Consider the following 18,886-nt stretch of genomic DNA (forward strand, 5'->3'; position numbering starts at 1 on the left):
TTTCTAGGGTGGTAGGTTTAGAATTTGAGCCTTGCCTAAAAAAGGTACTATGGGGGTGGCAAGAGCCTTACCCAATATCCGGAATCCCAGGGGTGACAGGTGCAAGCCGTCCCTTGCGAAGCAGCGTGGCTGGTCAAGCATGTCATCCCAAGCAGACAGACACTGGATCCCCTTTGAATGACACCAGAAATTAAGCCAATTGTTAAAGCTGATCATCTTGTCACTATATTGTGGCATCATTCGTTATTTATATATGATTAGATTATTTGGAGCAAGGGAATGGTTACAGAAGGTGGTTCTGTTAACTGCAATAAAAGCATTAAACTCATTCCTTTAACAAAGTCCCCCTTAACACCATAGTGTAAACTGTGACTGTGCCACCTTAGAATTGAAACTATAAAGCTAGAGACAAATTAAAATATATAAGAATAGTTGTGTAAAATCTTACATAACCATAGATGTCCCTCTCTTCTATGTTGCAGTGCTCTTTACATATGGGTAGTATTCCACTACTCGACCCAACGTCTGGCTTGTATACAAAAGCTTCAAGCTGTCTATATGTGGGACGTCGCATGTAGGCTCCTAAAATGTCAGCCATAAAAAAGGAACATCCGCAAGTACAATCCTCAGAATAAAGTAGCCCCCCATCAGGGGAACTCCAAATGGAGACCAAGAAAACAGTCATCCAAATAAGATGTAGGGGGGAAGGCGGGTGGGGGACAGACTACTCCAACATAAAACAGAAGGACATCTATGGTTATAAGATTTTACACAACAATTCTAAGTCCTTCTATTCAATGTTGCAGTATTCTTTACATATGGGAAAGTGTAAAAGCTGAAAGGAAACCCAGGGAGGGGGAAGAAACAGAGAGAGATCAAGCAGAAACATTTTCCACAATCCATGCAGGATTACTCTGGCAAACCCTGCTCTGGCTCTAGAATTATCCAACTTGTAATGTTTTCTAAAGGTATGAAGAGAAGAAGTGGCAGCTTCCAAAATGGACTGAGTATCCAAACCCCAGAAGAAAGCCCGTGAGGATGCAACCGATCTAGTGGAATGGACCTTAACAGAAGATAAGATTTCCCATGAAAATAATAGCAAAACACAATGGCCTTAGAAATCCATGAAGAGATAGGTTTGCTAAGAAACAGGCAAACCCAGAGCCCTGGGATGGAAGGACACAAACAGTCATTCAGACTACCTGATGGACTTTGTTTTGTCAAGACAGAATCTAAGCTGTCTATGTATATCTAGGGAATGCAAAGTTCTCTCACTAGGAGACTGAGGAAATGGGAAAAAGTAGGTAATTGGATAGCCTGATTTAAGGAAAGATCATTGACCACTTTAGGCATAAAGGATGAATTGGTTCTCAAAGAAAGTCTGCCCTTATGGAAAACCAGGAATGGTTGTGAAGCATCGAAACCTTCGGGCAAAGTTAATAGCTACCAGAAGTACTGATTTCAAAGTACAAAACTATAAAGAAGCAGAGGTCACTGGTTCAAAAGGGGCTTGAGTCAACTTCTCCAGGACAAAATTAAGATTCTAAGGAGGAGGAACTGGTTTCCTGGGAGGATTTATGTGTAGGACGCCTTTTAAGAAAAGCTTAAACTCCAGCCTGGAAGCCAATAGAGGAGAAAGGGGCAGACAAGGTAGAACAGTGGATCGTAATAGAACAACAGACTACTGTTTAAAGAACTCGCAGGTAAGATGATACCAAAGGACTATCTGCTAAAAGGGGTGTCCTTTTTCCTTTTATTGGCCCCAGACAGAAAAATCTTGTCCACTTTAACACAAGACTTCCTAGTATTGGGTTTCCTGGCCTCCTGCAAAACCCGAAGCACTTTCTTAGAAAATTCTACTTTGAGGGAGAATTTTGTGGAAGGAACAACATGAGAAGATTTATCTGAGGTGACAGAAACAGCAGGATAAGCTGAAGGACACTTGAAAAAAACATGCAATCCTCAGGGACCTTATAAAACCGGTCAAGTCTTTTAAAAGCTGGTGTTTGAATCTGGGCTCTTGGAAATTGATGCAAAGGCATCTAGGAAAGCAGGAAGCACTGGGGGGACAGCGGCAGGTGCAGGGGTGTCCAACTGAAATCATAGTATCTCTTTTGTTCCTCTAAAATTTGGGAAGAATCCCACTTAAAGAATTCCCTCATCTTATTAACTGCATCTCCAAGAGAGAGTTCAATTGCAGAGTCTCCCCCACTAGACTCTTCCTCTGGAGAAGCATATTCCAAGGGGGTGGAATCTGAGTGGAGTAAGCTAAACAGTCTTTATCCAAAGATGACCCCTCTGAATCAGAGTCCTGGGCCGGAAGAATAGAGAAAGACTCCTGGGAACAGACGGCAGCACAGGGGAAGAGGAGAAGACAGGGCTCGAAATAGGAGAAGCCGAAGTCATAGGCGTGATGGCCATCAAGGCCCTAATAAGACCTTGCGAGAGAAAACTTCCTAGTCCGATGTAGGAGTACTAGGCACCATGGATTGCTTTTTTTTTGTTTTATGGCAGGTTTTTCTAGGTCAGGAGCAAGGTCAGACATAGGCCAAATGCCTGGAGCTTCTTTTTGCCAAGGAATTGGATCAGTTTGAGTCCTCAGAAATAAGTAGCCTTGGTTCCCCTAAATCATCCAAACCGGACATGTGCACAGCCTCAGACGTGCTTGAATTCCCACTCCTAAGAGCTTCCACTGAGGTTCCCGCTGGAGAGACAAACCCTACCTCCGACCATACCACTGGGTTTTCACCAACCCCAAGAGTTACGTCACAGAGAGAAGGCGCAGCCGAAGAGGACTTGGGCCCAACCTTGCCTACATTCCTCTTCAAGGACAGCTTGGAGGAACTCGCAGAAACCTCCATCGATTCCCTAGCCAAATGCTTAAGCCTTTGACTTTCTAGATATAGGTTTAAGGCAGACAGACGACTCATACTTGAGGAATTTTCCTTTCACACCTACACTTGCCCTTTCTGGATGACATGAACAATAAGGAAAGGCAGAAACAACCAAACAAATCCCAAATGGGGTATTTATCTGAAGTTGAAGAACAAAACGCAGTTTCCAATGGCAGACCAAATGTACTAGTCAACCTTTCCGAATGGCAGCGAAAAAGTTCTGAGGATTGTACGTGCGGACATCCCTTTTATGGCTGACATTCTAGGAGCCTATGTGCAACATCCCACATACAGGCAGGAGCTTGAAGTTTTGCATACAAGCCAGACAGGTCAAGCAGCAGACTACCACCCATATGTAAAGAATACCGCAACACTGAATAAAAGGGCATCAGCTTATTAAGGCTAACCTACTAATCCAAACTTTATTAAGAAACCAACTCAATAACAAAATGACTAACAAAAAGATCTACCACTAGACATCAGAATAAATATTAGTAACTTCTAAACTGAAACACTTAAAAGATTGCTTTCGTACCAAATACTTTATCAGGTTTAAACAGTGGGGCAAGTTTTCTGAGTTCTAGTATGCTTTTCATGGAGCAATAATAATTAAGCCCCAGTTTTCTAAGAGTTCAGTTTCAGATGTCACAGTAGTTCACATTTTTCTAAAATATTATGGATATCTCCTTCCAGTTCCAAAAGGTCCACATGATCAAAAATCTGAAATTTAAAGCCAGTGTGTCTTTTGTGAAGCTACAGGGGCTGAGCCACTGCATTGCTCTTGCACTTGGCTTAGCTCTAATTTTGGAAAGATGGAGAGAAATCCTTTTAAGTCTGTTGAGCTTTTTCCTCACATAAAATGCTTTTGGAACCAAAGCCTCAAGGAATACAGCCTCTTCTGGGTAATGGGATTCGGTGGATTAAACCCCCTTCTCTGCTTCATCAATTTCATCTTCAATAAAAGATCTTGTGAATCCCGCCCGTTCCTTAAAATCAGTGCCTCTGTGACAAACTTGGGAAAATTCAAGATGCCTCCTCTTAAAAAGCCGTTTCCTGTGACCTTCCACATTTGGAGCTTCTGGGGATGGGTTGGAATGAAGAGTAGGATCTTGCCAAGCAAGAACCCTAGGGCCTTAAAGAGGCTGACTATTCCTGTCTGACAGGATGAATGAATGTGACAACAGAATCCAATGCAGTCAAGACGAAGCCAAGTGGATAAGAGACACCTCCTCTCTGGAGGTGTAGATTACCCTTCTTAAAAGCCAAACTTGAAATCAAGTGCAGAAAATGCACCTCTTGGACCTGAAGAGTCCAAAGACTAAACAGCTCCGATCAGGCTCAGCTCTAAGGCAGACATCAGAGCCAAAGTGTCCAAGGCAAAAAAAATACCCAAGAGTAGAGATGGCTCTGAAAACCTCAACAGTCAAGTCTGATCCTTTAACCTCAGCCCAGAGACCCTTCCCAATCCAATGAAGCCACAGCTGAAAGGGTGAAAAAAAAACACAGTTGAGGCTGAATGGAGTTGTTGGCTCCAACTGGGATCTCTTGGTGATGTCGCCTAGTACAATGGGCACCAGATCCAAAGGTCAAATCGGTGAAGGAGAAATCATGGTTGGGATCGTTGAACCAGGCTCAGTCACTGACTGCATAGACCCTTGGAGGACCCACCAACTTGCATCAAAGTAGAGAGAAATTTCCACATAATTCCATCAATGTCTGCCTCCAAAAGGATACTTTACAACTGAAAGAACCTGAAGGAAGATAGATGCCACAGGTGGTGGTCTGGATGATCGGTGACTGGGGCTATCCTACAACAGAGGGGAGTAGAAAAGACGACTAGCTGTCTCTGGGGAGAAACAGCAAGGTGGAGTTGGTGAATGGCTCCTATCCATTTCCTTGTGCATGGGTCTGAAAATCTGGGGCTCTTAGGTGCTGCGCCTAATGGATCCAAATAACTTCTTCGGGGCTTTTCTTTATGCTTTTCAGTTTCTATTTCTTCCCCTCTCTGCTCCTCTCTCTCCTTTTACTTCATAGTCCTCAATTTCTCTGACTTTTTGGAGGAGGAGTAGTACCACCCAAAGTAGAAGCCATAACTTCTGACTGGGCAGAGAGAGAAAAACCTAAAGGGAAAGCTTATTTCACTTATCAGCAGGAGTCCGGGCCCTGAAAGAGGCAAAGGGCTCTCTCATTCTACTCCTACATGATCTATACCTAAACAATACACACACACACACACACACACACACACACACAGGGTCGTGGTGTGTGTGTGTGTGTGTGTGTGTGTGTGTGTGGGGTCCTGTACCTATAGGCATGGCTTTCTTTTTTAAAACTCAGAAGCCTAGTCAGCCATAATTAACTTGGCAGGAAAGAAATAAGCACATCAAAAAAAAAAAAAAAAAAAGTTAAACACGAAAAGCCAATTTTATTTTGGGGGGGTGGGGGTAGGAGAGAAAGGAAGAAAGAAATCCCGAACTAAACAAGGTCAACAAGACCGATTTAATTACACTACACAAGGGAGAAACATACCATCAAAAGAACAAGTAATCAATGAGAAAAAGGCACTTAACATTTGAGCACCAAGTCCTCCACCAATCATGTCTTGACTGATCAGACAACAAACGAGACTGAGGTATTTTTTGGGACAAGATGGGATTATCAGCAGGGGTGAAGCCTAAGCTTTGGATCCAAGACCTTGAAAAAGGAAATAAGGTTGGAATCGATAACCCATCTTTTGAATCAGATGGAAAAGTCAACACTAGATTTTTTTTTTTTTTTTTTGAAGAATTGAAGCCCTCAAGCACTCCAACATTCCCTACCCCCTACTAATTATATATACTAACTTTAAGACTGAACAATATCAGGGAACGGGCATATTCCCCAACCTAAAGAAGCGATCTTGTATACTTAGACACTCAGCTTAGTAAACCAAATTTGCCCCTCTCATACACATTTTTTACATATATATATATATATATATATATATATATATATATACATACATACATAAACACACACACACACAAATAGACGAAGAAATTGCCCATTCAATGGATAATCTGAGAAAAGGCATCATCTAGGTGGACACAGTAACAATGACTATGACCAGTTATTGTGTTAAAATAATTGAATTATTCAGAAAAGAAAAATGTTAGCAGACAAACAGCTGAAAAAACAAAAGACAGACATGGTCTTTTACTATGTTCTGAAAACAGAGCTGGAATGGTTGGTTTCCTGAAGGGCCTATAAAGGAACAATGCTGAGAAGATTTCAAGAGGTTCTAGTCCTCCAAAGAACGTGCTTTCTAAAGATAATTCTGTGAAAATAACTGGGCTTAGAAAAGTGAACCTGAGCTTCAAACTACATCAATGGTTATAAAACCTCTGTAAGCCTGCAACAAAGTTTTTTTTATGGACCAAAAGTCAATTGACGTACTGATGATCAAACTTTATACTTTTGAAAATGATGTTTTCAAAGCCTAAACTGAAGATATGAACAATGGCATTTATACATGGCAGCATTAGTTAACTAGTAAAAGTCCACACTTTCAGACACTAGACTGGTTGCTGCCTTTGCAAGCCCAAAAGGGAATCTCCAAGAAAGTATTTTTCAGAAAGGAGTAATGCTATTTAGTCCTCCAGTCACTGTCAACTGATCTTGTTTGAAAATCAGTGGTGAAACAGATGTTGCACCCCGAATCAAAAGGCCTTACAGGTAATGAAATATTACTATGTCCAATCTATGTGAGACAATGCAGTTAACTCTAGGGTTGAGAACACAAGTAGAGATTTGTAAGGTAGCAGCACAACTACTACCCTTCAGTTAATCTGTATTCTTAACAGGATTTTGTTTGGGCAGTAAAGTTGGAGGGGATGATACCTCCTCTGAATGGTTTCCATGCATATCCTTCAAGCTTATTTTACAGTTTCAAAAATTTAAATAGCAGATTGACTTCTGCCTCTGTATCTTCAAGTCATTAAAATGCTTAGCATAGTGTTCACACTTCTCTACAAAGAGATCCACCCAACCCCATGCCCCAAAATACTAAAGTTTTAAGTCTTGGGTAACAATTTCTTTATCATAAACACAATTACTTAATGATAACATGGATCTGAAATTAAACACCTCCAAACAAAAGCACTTGAGAAAAAATACTGTAAAATCAAAAATATTTCACAGAAGATACATTCAGAAAAAAAATAGACTTAAGCAATCAGGCAGAAAGTACAGTTGTGTACACTTACCATAAATGTAGATGTTTGAGTGTATTCACTGTTGCAGTCATTATATTTGGGAAATCTGCTGGCAGGTTGCCCTCAGTCGGCCTGATTAACAAAGTCTTGGGTCCTGCGTCGGTTGCTGTCCCTTCTTCCATGATGTCAGGGGTATAAAACATGCACCCGACGCCATTAAATCAGTTCTTCTTGCCCCAGATATCAGTTGCCCCCCTAATGGGGAGCAAATGAACATAAAAACACAAAGGTATACCTAAAGGCTTTTAAGCATAGTAAAGGAAAGTAGAGGTATAGTCAGAGGAAATTAGGGGGCTGGAGGGAGGGTAACCAGGACTGCAACAGTGAATACACTCGAACATCTACATTTATAGTAAGTGCACACAACTGTACTATGTTCTTCGTGTTTCATTGCTGCAGTCATTACATTTGGGTAGATTCCCAAAGCTATGCTTGGGAGGAGGAGTTTATATAGCATTAGGGCCAGCTATAAGGCCCTCCAAGACAGCAGTGGCAAAGCCAGCTCTGGATTTAGAAATAACTAGCAAATGATAATGCTTGGTGAAAGTATGTATAGAAGTCCAGGTAGCAGCTTCTAGGATGTCCCTGGTAGGAACACCTCTGAGAAAGGCTGCAGAAGTAGATGCAGCCCTGGTGGAGTGAGATCTGATCTCCTGGGGGATAGGTTTTCCATGGTGCTTATAGCAGAAATGAATGCAAAGGCTTATCCATTTAGAAATGGTTTGTTTTGAAATAGCCTTACCCTCAGCCCCTGCAGCAAATGCTACCAGCAGTTGCTCAGGCTTTCTTCGAGGTTTAGTCCTGTCCAAGTAGAATCTAAGTTGTCTGTGCACATCCAAGGAATGCATAATCCATTCCCCTTTGTTCTGTGGATTGGGAAAGAATGTTGGCAAATGAATGGACTGATTAAGAGCCACACTGGATACCACCTTGGGCATGAAGGATGGATTGGTCCTGAGTGACACCCTGTCCACATGAATGATGATAAAAGGCTCCACTGCCATAAGGGCCTGCAATTCAGATATCCTTCTAGCTGAAGTGATTGCTAAAAGGAAGGCTGTTTTCCAAGAAATAAATTTTAAGTCTGCAGTAGCAGCTGGCTCGAAAGGAGGTAGAGTGAGTTTCTACAATACAATGTTAAGGTCCCAGGCAGGGGGTTGGAGCTCTCCTGGGTGGTCTCAAGTTTTTTGCCCTCTGAGGTACTGCTTGAGCAGAGGATGAGAGGAGAGGGGAGGTTCTGTGTTATAATGAGCTGAAATGGCTGAGGCATGGATTTTAATGGAGGAAAAAGAAAGGCCCTTGTGAAGTATCTTAGTTAAGTACTGCAAAATCTGAGGTAAATTGGGCGCTGCTGTGCTCATAACTTGAGATTGGTTCCAGGCACAGAATCTTTTCCATTTGTCAGCATAAGATTTTCTAGTACTAGGTCTCCTTGCCTCTAAGATGACATCCATCACAGGTTTTCTGAGGGATGAAAAGGGTGAATTTAAGTGATTAGCCAGGCTGCAAGGTTCAATGATGGAAGCTGAGGGTGGAGAAATTGGTTCTCCTGCTGGGACAGCAGGGAAGGGGTCTGAGGCAGGTGCCATGGAAAGAACTGTGACACTGCGCAGGAGGGGGTACCAGTGCTGGCGCGACCAGTCTGGAGCAACCAAGATCATCCTTGGTTTGCCCTCTGAAATTTAGCAGAACTTTGTCGAGCAGAGGCAGCGGGGGGAAGGCGTAGACTGGTGTTTTTTTTCAGCTGAAGGACAGAGCATCCACTTTCCAGGCTTGTTTGTGGGGAGCCCTTGTGCAAAACTTGTCCAACTGGTAGTTCTGGGGGGAGGCAAATAGATCTATGTCTGGGCTCCCCCATTCGCTTGTCAACAAGATGACAATCCTTGGTTCCATTTTCCATTCGTGTGGGTCCATGAGGTTTCTGCATAGTCCGTCTGTCAGTGTATTTAATTTTCCTGGCAGGAATGGAGCTTGTAGGTGCACTTGGTAGCTCAAGGCTGTGTTCCACAATGCCATGGCTAGTCTGCAGAGGGGGTAGGAATGTGTGCCCCCCTGCTTATGTACCACATAACCACAGTGTTGTCCATCTTTACCATTAGTTGTCCTGGAAGAATATGGTCCTTGAAGGCTGTCAGAGCATTCTGAACAGCTAACATTTCTTTTTGATTGATATGTAGGTGCATTTGACTTGGGGTCCATTTGCCCTGAATGCACTTCCCTGCCAGGCGAGCCCCCCATGCATAGTCTGATGCATCTATTGTTAGGGTTTGGGAGGCAGGGGGTAGTCTAAATGGTAGTCCCTTGTTTTGCTAGCAGGCCTCTGCCCACCAGAGGAACTTTCGGCGCAGGCAAGGTATGATAGGAATAATTTTTTCCAGGCTGTGAGAATATTGACTCCATAGGCTTTTTAGATGCCACTGTAGTTTCCTCATATGCAGTCTTGCATATGGAATTAGAAGAATACAGGAGGCCATGAACCCCAAGGCTTGCAGTATTTGCTTGCAGATACCAGGGTTTTTGTGGCCACTTGTTTGAAACAGGTTACCAAATGAATGTGCTTTTCTGGCATAATTTAAGCCATCTGGGAAGTTGTATTCGAGCTTGCTCCCTGGAATGTAATTTGTTGACAGGGTACCAGTTGTGATTTCTTTTCGTTTATGGTGTACCCCAAACAAATTAGAACCCTTTTTACAAATGCCAGATGATTTAAAAGTATGCCCTGGCTTTCTGTCTGAATTAGACAATCGTCCAGGTATGGGTATATATGAATACTTCTTTGCTTGCAAAATACAATAACTGGAGCCAGGCACTTTGGGAATACCCTGGGTGCAGTAGACAAGCCAAAGGGCAGTGCAGAGAACTGATAATGCGTGCAGCCTGTTTGAAACGTAGGTATCTTCTGCAAGATTCCCTGACTGGGATGTGTAGGTATGCTCCTTTTAAATTTGGTGTTGCCAACTAGGCGTCTTTGCCTAGCATAGTAAGTAAATGATGAAGAGTCAGCATCTTGAAATTTGGAATCTCCAGAAAGGTGTAGAGTAGACAGGTCCAGGATTGGAAGCCATGATTTGTCTTTTCTGGGTACCAGAAAAAGTCTGGAGTAGAAACCTTGTCCCTTTTCCTCTTCTGGTACCAATTGAATAGCTCCCATACTTAAGAGGGAAAGTACTTGTTTTTGAGCCTCTGCCCACTGATTTGGGGACAGGTCTGACCACCCATTTGGTGTTGGCAACGTGTGGAAATAAAATTTGTATTCCTGGGACACTATATTTAAAACCCATTTGTCCTGGGTTATGGGTTCCCAGTTCTTTGCATGAAGAGCAATCTTTCCCCCCAAAGGGACGGTCAAAAGACAAGTGCTTGGTACTTTCAAAAGGAAGTCACTGAGACTGTTTACCATAGGGGGTGTCTTGTTATTTCCAGATCTGGAAGTGGAGGCCCCCCACTACTTAGTTCTTAGAGTCCCCGGGACTAAAACCTGGGGTTTTTGCTGTGTCTGGGTTTGGCTTGAGAAGACCTGGAAGGGACTGGAAAGGACCAATTCTTAGTAGGCCAGTGCCTACTAAATCTAGGAGGTTGCACTTGTAAAAAAATCTTTAACAGTTTGCATAGATTTAGCTTTATCTTCCATCTTTTTAAGAATCTTCAGCCTTGTTGCCGAATAGGCAGTCCTGATTTAAAGGAGCATCCAACAATTTAGCTTTAAGATGATCAGGCAAAGATTGCTCCTTAAGCCAAGCATGCCTTCTAACCACAGACCCAGTAACAGCAGCCCTGCAAGAGGCCTTTAAAGAATCAAAACCACATTGCAAAGTATGTTTTCCAACTTGTTCAACAGAATGCATTAAGTCCTGTTAATCTTTATTTTCCATACAGTCAGGAATCAACATAATTTTCTGTTTAAGCAGTGCAATAACATGTTGGTAATATTTTAACATATGAAATTGGCAGTTTAAAGCTCTGATTGCCAAGGTTGCAGAAGTATAAACCTTTTTACCCCATCTATCCAGCGCCCTGGAGTCTCTATCAGAAGGGGTAGGATTTTTAGCAGTAGAAGCCTTAATGCCCTTGGGCTCCTGAGAAATAGTCTCTGGATCTGCAACAGGATTTTTGAAAACGAACTTGTGGGACTCGGGAACCCTGTAGTATCTGTCAGGTATACTAGTAGCAGGAAGGCAGGGAATCAGGTGGCCAAATTGGATTCAGAGAAAAAATCATCAACAATGTCTAGTACAGGAGGTATAGCCAAAGGCCTATGCTGAGGTAGAAGGAAATCCCTGAGCCTCTTTTTTGAATCAGAAAATTCCTGGCTTTCTGAGTGAAAATGCTCCCTTAAAGTATGCAAAGTTTCCCCAAAAGAAAAATCCTCAGGAGAGGAAGCAAAGGGAATGGAATCCTCTGCATCAGAATCTTCATAAGTAGGTATGGACAAATCCAGGTCATCAGAAGAAACAGAATCCTGATCAGAAGATTCATAATCAAGTTCAGCCCTAGGCCTCTTGGGGGGGGGGGTTGACTACCCCTGATTAGTTACTAGATCTTCAGCCATTTTTATCATTTGTTTTTTAGGCATGGGGCTTCAGCATGTGGCCTGGGCATCGGTTTTTTAGACATGGATTGAGATTTAGGCCTTAGTAATGAAGGTGTCGTTTTAATATGCAAGTCTGCAAGCCTGAATGCACCCTTAGAAGCCGGTGCCTGCACAGCGGCTCCGGACCCATCCAAGGTAGAGACATCTGCGGGTTCCAAAGCTGAAGTATCTCATGGCATACTGGACTCCGAATGGGTCTCAGTAGAGGCCTGTGAATCAGAAGTAGCGGGTATCAGGGGCTGTGAAAGCGCCAGAGTACCGACAAACTGGCGACTAGCATAGGAGAAGCGTTGTCAGCAGTTTTGGACCTCAGCGGCCTGTCTCTGTCTTTATCTTTGCGTTTTTTCAGAATCCCGGTAGTCGGATGGCTAACCAACGACATTTCTGGATAATTAAACCGAAATATTTAGAGGCAAAAATATACCGACGGATAGTGCGCAGATTAAATAAAGCACAAAACCGACAGCAAGGTACGTCGTGGTCAGGGCCTAGGCAAGGAATACAGTACGAATGAAAATCTTTATGAGGTATTTGCATTCCACAAGTAATGCAATTAACTTTTACTGACATTGGTAAGGAGCAAGAAAAAGTTTCTCCAACGGGGTACTTAGCTTTAAGTTGAAGTCTTTGGTTCTGAAACTCAAAAAAGAAAATTTCAGGAGTCGGCCGACCGACACTTGCAAATTGCTTCTGCTTCGGGCACCGCACGACAAGAAAGACTGATGTAATGGCATTGGCTGCATGTTTTATACCCCTGACGTCATGGAAGAAGGGACAGCAACCGACGCAGGACCCAAGACTTTGTTAATCAGGCTGACTGAGGGCAATCTGCCAGCAGATTACCCCAATGTAATGACTGCAACAGTGAAACACGAAAAACATCAATACCGTATTCAAAAAAATAAACAAACAGGGTGAATGATAATGAAAACCTTTTCAACCTGGTGAGATTTTTGCCAAGACAATTGCAGTTCTCATATGAAATTCAGCCAAATGACTATGGTTCAAGTAACAAGAAATTAGGAATTTTTTATGAAAGCTCTCCAATAAATCAGAAAGGGAGCAAGTAATTAAAAAACTACCAGAAAATGTGTGTGTAGAAGCGTTAATGTGAACACTACTCTTACCGAATCTTTCTTGCGTGATCTATCCTTCTTCATCTTGCCACCAGCTGCTCTGATGCTGACCCGATTTTCCCCACCCAGATATCCTCTGCAGTTTGCTGAGCCACAAAAACATTTCTGAGCCTCCTTTCTGTGAAAAGTAAAAAGGCTCAAGTTAATCAAAACAGACATTAATTCAATACACTAACTGGCATATTTCTTGTATGGTATAGGAGTTAAACTATATCATGTGCAAAAACAGTTGTAGATGTACTATAAAACCCAACACTAGAAATGCATTTTTTTAAACCAAAAGCATACTTCACTGCCAGATTGACGAAAATATCAAATCAAGAACATGGTACAACTTTCACTACAGTACTGTATATAGTTCTACAAAAGAGAAAACATCTAAATTGCTTTGCTAGCATTTTTAACAGTTATCTAGAGTGCGCTCAGATGTCACTGCTTGAAATCTTCGAGCAGGAGTATCATTCTTTTTAAAACACAGGAGCAAAACAACTGTTAACACTCACAACATTCTATGGTGAAAATGAGGTGCAATTTTAAGTCTACTATGCATCAGAGAAAATATAGTTGTATAAGAGCAGAGTTGTGCAAATAACACTTACTGTAACAGTAGATGTTCGAATGAACACTGCTGCAGTAGCCTTAGCTATATGAGATTACATCCTGTCAAGGATACAAAAGCCAGCCAGCATCCACAGCTTCAGGGCACCTTCCAAGCAACCGTACTGTGAAGCAGCAAGAGTTGAGGCTAAAAAGGTTACTGCAGCAGTGATCAATAAGATCATCTTACCATAACAGTAGATGTTCAAACTGATCACTGTTACAGTATTAACAAAAGGGATATTCTTGCAAAGGACAACCACACATCTGGCCAGCATACCAAAGCCTGAATGCACTCCCCTAATGCCTTACATCCAACATATGATCTAAGCCCAGCAGAGGTACATAAAGGGTGTATGGAAGGAAAATGCCTCAAGATTTCCTTGTCCAATCAAACAGCTGAAGTAGAGGTGAACTATATACACACGTACAAATCAAAAAAAGAGGTGTTAAATACAAATGAACCCATCTCGGTCAAGCCAAAGATCAAATGTTGGATAAGGGGGGGGAAGGAGGAAGGGATGTTAACTGTCTGACATCTACTGTATCAAGTTCTTACACAACTGTACTATGTTCTTCCTGTGATCACTGTTGCAGTATTAATAACCTAGATTCCCAAAGCTGTCCAAGAAGATAGGGAGGAGGAAGCCTGAAAGGGATACGGTCCAAAAGACCTACCAAAACTGAATAAGCAAACCCTGCTCTACTGTTAGAAAAACACTAATCTTGCAATGTTTTGTGAAAGTGACAGACGACCACCAAGTACATGCTTCAATAAGAGATTTGGAATCTAAACCTTTGAAGAAAGTCCCTGAAAAAATAGCAGCTTTTGTGGAATGGATCATAACTGGATCCAGAAGCTACTTACTGTGGAAAAAATTTATTTTATTTATTTTATATTTGTTTACTGGGATAGCCCAACTGGACACAGGTCCATTTACAGTGGAGGCCCGGGGAGAAAAGCTCCGTACAAACTACAATAAAGGTCAACACATTAAATATATGTTACACAGTCCAAAACAGCATATAGAAATATTATATAGAAAACAGGAAGTCTTAAATGAGAGCACAGAGTAAGAAGAATTACAATTTCTGGTTTGTAGTTGATTCCTTGAGCCTGTAAGCAGATCGTCAGAGATGTAACTAGCGAGTTATTTGTTATAATAAAGAGATGGCCTTGGATGTCCACTTAGAAACAGATTGTTTGGAAACAGGAGCATCGAAATGTTTGCCCTGGAAAAGAGAAAAATCTAATCAGACTACTTGACAGACGTGGTATTGTCTAAACATGGCACGAGCTGCCTATGGATATGCAAAGAATGCAGGATCCTTTGCCCTGAACAGCCCCTATAGAGCCAACAACAACAGGTTAAGTCACATGGCCCTTAAAGGACAACCTTCAAAGGAGTTTTCAAGTTGTGGGCGACTTAAAAATGGAGAACTTTTGAGACACTACGGGTACAATACTGCCCCCCCCACACACACACACCCTTGACACCCACTGTTGCAGTAGTACGGGTAGGGGATTACAACTAGAGCCAGCAGTTTATATACTTGCTAATTCCTTTAAAAAGGACTCTGACTTATGTAATATGCTAAAAAAACTACATATAAACAAATTTTGAAATTCTTGTGACAGATAAAGTGACATAACATTTTAGAGTTGTACCTCATAATGGGGGAATGACTGATTTAATTATATGCTGCGCTTCATGAAAATGGACTGATTGCAATGCAAGAGTGCCACGGGATTTTCTTGAAACAAATGCAAAATATTAGAGTTTCACAATAATTTATCATCAAAAGTTTGCAGTAGTAGTACAAAGGATTGTGATGGTGCCCAACTAATTTCTGACATGAAAATCACTTCAATACATGTGAATTGTTCCAGTGGATAAAATTTTGTTGCTTTGTGTACAATATTTTTTTTAGTACAGGGTGGTCCATGAGGAATAGATGTTTTGAATCATATGAACAATACAAGAAATTACCTGCATTTTATTCAGCATTACGATAAACTAGCTCTTGCAAGACAGCCAAAGCAAATCTTGTCCTAGCTCTGGATGCCACCCCTAGGGTCTAGAAGTTCGAAGTCTGAAAACTTCAAATCTCATATGATCGATTCCATATGAGCGAAGTTTTCAAACATTGAACTTAAAATATACACAAACTAAAAACAAAAAAAACCCTACCTGAATGCTCTATGCAGGGGAGCAAGCACCCCCACTACTTAAATATACCAACGCCGAGATTGCACTATACTGAAGTGAAGGGAAATATTCCATATGCCGATCTCCGTTGAAATGTTTGATGTTTGAACACTTTGCTCATATGATGTCAATCATATGAGATTCGAGGTTTTCAAACTTATGATATAAACCCCACCCCCTAGACTGTGCTGCTTAGAGAATGTGGATAGAGATGAAGAAGTTGCAGCTTCTAAAATGGTAAGAGTGGAAACCCACTAAAGCAAGTTTTACTGTCATGTGTAGTTCCCACTAGAGTAAGCTCTAATGTGGGCTGGCACCAGCTTCTCCTGGTGCATAATACCAATGTCACCTGGAGTTGCAAAGCAGGCAAACTACTTATTAAACTTTCAGCTTCCTGTGCTCATCCAGGAAGTGCAGAGTTCTCCCTTATGAGTTCTGTGGACTGGGGGAGTAGAGGGAATGGGAGCCAAATGGACTGATTAAGTGCCAATTCAGTAACCACTTTAGGCATAAAACAGGAATTGTATGCAGGGTCACTCTGTCAAACACAACTATCAGAGGTGCCTACCACCAAATACACTGTTTTCCAATAAAGTAATTGGATACTGCAAGAAACTGCTGATTCAAAAGGCAGCAATGTCAGTTTCTACAAAGAAACTTGGGTCCAGTGGTGGAGCCATGTCTTCTAAGAGGACAAAGGTCAATCACTCCCCTAAATACCTGCTTAGCATAATGTCTAGACAAAAATAGGTTATCCATAAGTAAAGATACTGAAATAGAAGCACGATCTTTTATGGAAAGTCAAAGCAGACCATATTTATAAAGGTTTTACAGGCATTCCATGACTAGCACAGCCTTAGCCCTTCTGAAGTCTAGATTCCTGAAATGGCACAAGAGGTGGAATTTCTCCATTTTGCAAGATATGGCTTTCTTGTGTTAGGTTTCTCCGCTGCCTTCGTAATATTTATCATACCTTTTGAAAATTTATACTTGCATGAAATAAGGGAGAAATCACCCAGGCTGTCAGCCTTACTCTGCAGCTAGGATGGGGTGTAGCTGGCAGCAGTTCCCTGTGTTTTCCTCTTGCCATTTTGGAAAGCAGAGGGAATCGGTGCTGACTTGGACAAAATTAGCTATGAACATCTTTTTCAGCCTCATCTTCTTTACTTGCATACAGAGCCACCTTAGTCTAACAATTTCTGTATCTTAAGTGATGGTGACCATCCTCTTCAACCAAGACAGTCTTCTCAGCTCACTTTCCTTGGTGGAACCACTAAAGGACTTCAAAGATGACAGTTGCCCTGAGGGGAAATTCGGACCTGGACATCACGCCCAGCTTACATCTTACCAAAACAGAGAATCCCATGTCACCACCATAAAACTAAACTATCTCCTCCTCTATTCTAGTATTACAGAAAAATACAAGCAATTTCTTACAATGATTCAAATCATTCAAAGTAGCTGCTTTTGGCATAAATGTAGGATTAGTTCACATCGACATTCTGAATCTCTGAAACACCATGTAAACAGGTTCCAAGGACAAAATTTGAATTTCCTGGAAGCAGCTATCTGGTCTACGGTTCACATCTTCACCAAACAATACAAATTAGACCAAGTCTCCAGGACCAGGGCAGGATTTGCAAGAGCAATCCTGCAAGATTCCTAGAATCCTCTACATTTACCTCCTCCCTCCTCTCTTCCTAAGCTACTCTTCCACACCAATGAATACTGCAACATTAGAATAGGACATAGAATAGTTGTGTAAAATCGTACCATAACCATACATGTCCTTCTCTTCCATGTTGCAGTATTCCTTCCCACCCTCCATACCCCCTGTTCTCTTACTGCAGGGTCTGGCCTCTGACCACTGCTTCCACTCAAGGCCCACCTGTTCAGCCTTAAAGTGGCATTTGTTCCTTTTATGGGCATCTTTTTCTCCTGACAGGCCATTCCTCTGGGCTTCAAGTTCTGAGGACTGTGCGTGCAGACGTCACATTTAAGGTCCCTGGTTTATGGCCCTATTTATGCCGGTCGATGTACCTACAGCAGCCAAGCAAAAGCTTTTAAATAGCAGCGGACGTCAGATCACCTGAGGCAGAAAATCCCACACCAATGAATACTGCAACATTGGAATAGAAGGCCATTAGGCTGCTCTGCAGGGGAATGAGCAGATAGCTGAGGCATAAATTCTGATTGAAAAGTATGATAATCCCTTTTGCACAAGCTCCACCAGGTGATCTAGAACCAAGGTGAGAGTGGCATTGAAGCTGCTGCTACCCTTAGCTTGGCACCACGCAGTAAATCTTTTCCATTTTGCGGAGTAGGATCTCCGGGTGCTGGGCCTCCTGAATGATATCCAGAACCTGCCTGCTCAAAGGTGGCCTGATATCTGCCTCTGGGGTATAAGCCAAGCAGATAGGCTGAGTGTTTGAAGATTTGGATGCAGCAGTACTATCCCTTTTTCTTGGGTTAACAGTTTTTCTGAGAGAAGCAGGCTCATGGGTAAGCTCCTTGGTCAGGCTGAGGAGCAAGGGGTACCAGTGCTACCTGGGTCAGTTCTGGAAAACAAGGATAGCTCTTGGACCTTTCTCCCTAAGCTTTAAAGGTACCCTGGGAATCATTGGTAAGGGAGGGAAGGTGTACACAAACATGTTGACCCAGTGGAAAGGGAGAGCATCAACCTTCCAAGCTCGTGGGTGGAACTCCCAGGTGCAGAACCTGGTCAATTGTTTGTTTTGTATGGATGCAAAGAGGTCTACCTCCGGCATCCCCCACAGGTAAATGATAGTGAGGAAGGTTTCCTTTTGTAGTTGCCATTTGTGGGGGTCCAGGACACTTCTGCTGAGATGGTATGCTAGGGTGTTGTGCTCCCCGGGATGTACTGAGCTATCAGATGTAGTCTCAACAATGAGGCTGTCTGCCAGATTAGCATGGCTAGACAAAGGGGGTAGGAGTGAGTCCCCCCCTGCTTGTTGATGTACCACAGGACTGTGGTGTTGTCTGTTTTCATCAAGAGCACTTCTGGTCTTAGGTGTGCCTTGAAAGCTGTTATAGCCCTGTGCACTGCCATCATTTCCTTCAGGCTGATGTGAAGGGCTAGAGCCCTCTGATCCCAGGTGCCCTGGGTGCACATGTCCCCTAAGTGAGCCCTCCCTGGCTATGCCCGAGGCATCTGTGGTGATGGTCTGACTTTGGGGAAGGGTGA

The 18,886-nt window shown here is 42.4% G+C and overlaps 1 protein-coding gene across 1 annotated transcript in view; it reads right to left on the reverse strand.

Moving 5' to 3' along the window:
* SETD2 (SET domain containing 2, histone lysine methyltransferase) overlaps positions 1-18,886 on the reverse strand; it is a 3,532,865-nt gene that overhangs the window by 1,753,576 nt on the left and 1,760,403 nt on the right. The window contains exon 14 of the mRNA XM_044066027.1: positions 12,866-12,992. Within this exon, the coding sequence (XP_043921962.1) occupies positions 12,866-12,992 (127 nt within the window). The remainder of the gene's footprint in view (positions 1-12,865; positions 12,993-18,886) is intronic.

This window comes from Protopterus annectens, chromosome 3.part0 (assembly GCF_019279795.1).
Source record: "Protopterus annectens isolate FY-2018-M chromosome 3.part0, PAN1.0, whole genome shotgun sequence".
Taxonomy (NCBI): domain Eukaryota; kingdom Metazoa; phylum Chordata; order Ceratodontiformes; family Protopteridae; genus Protopterus; species Protopterus annectens.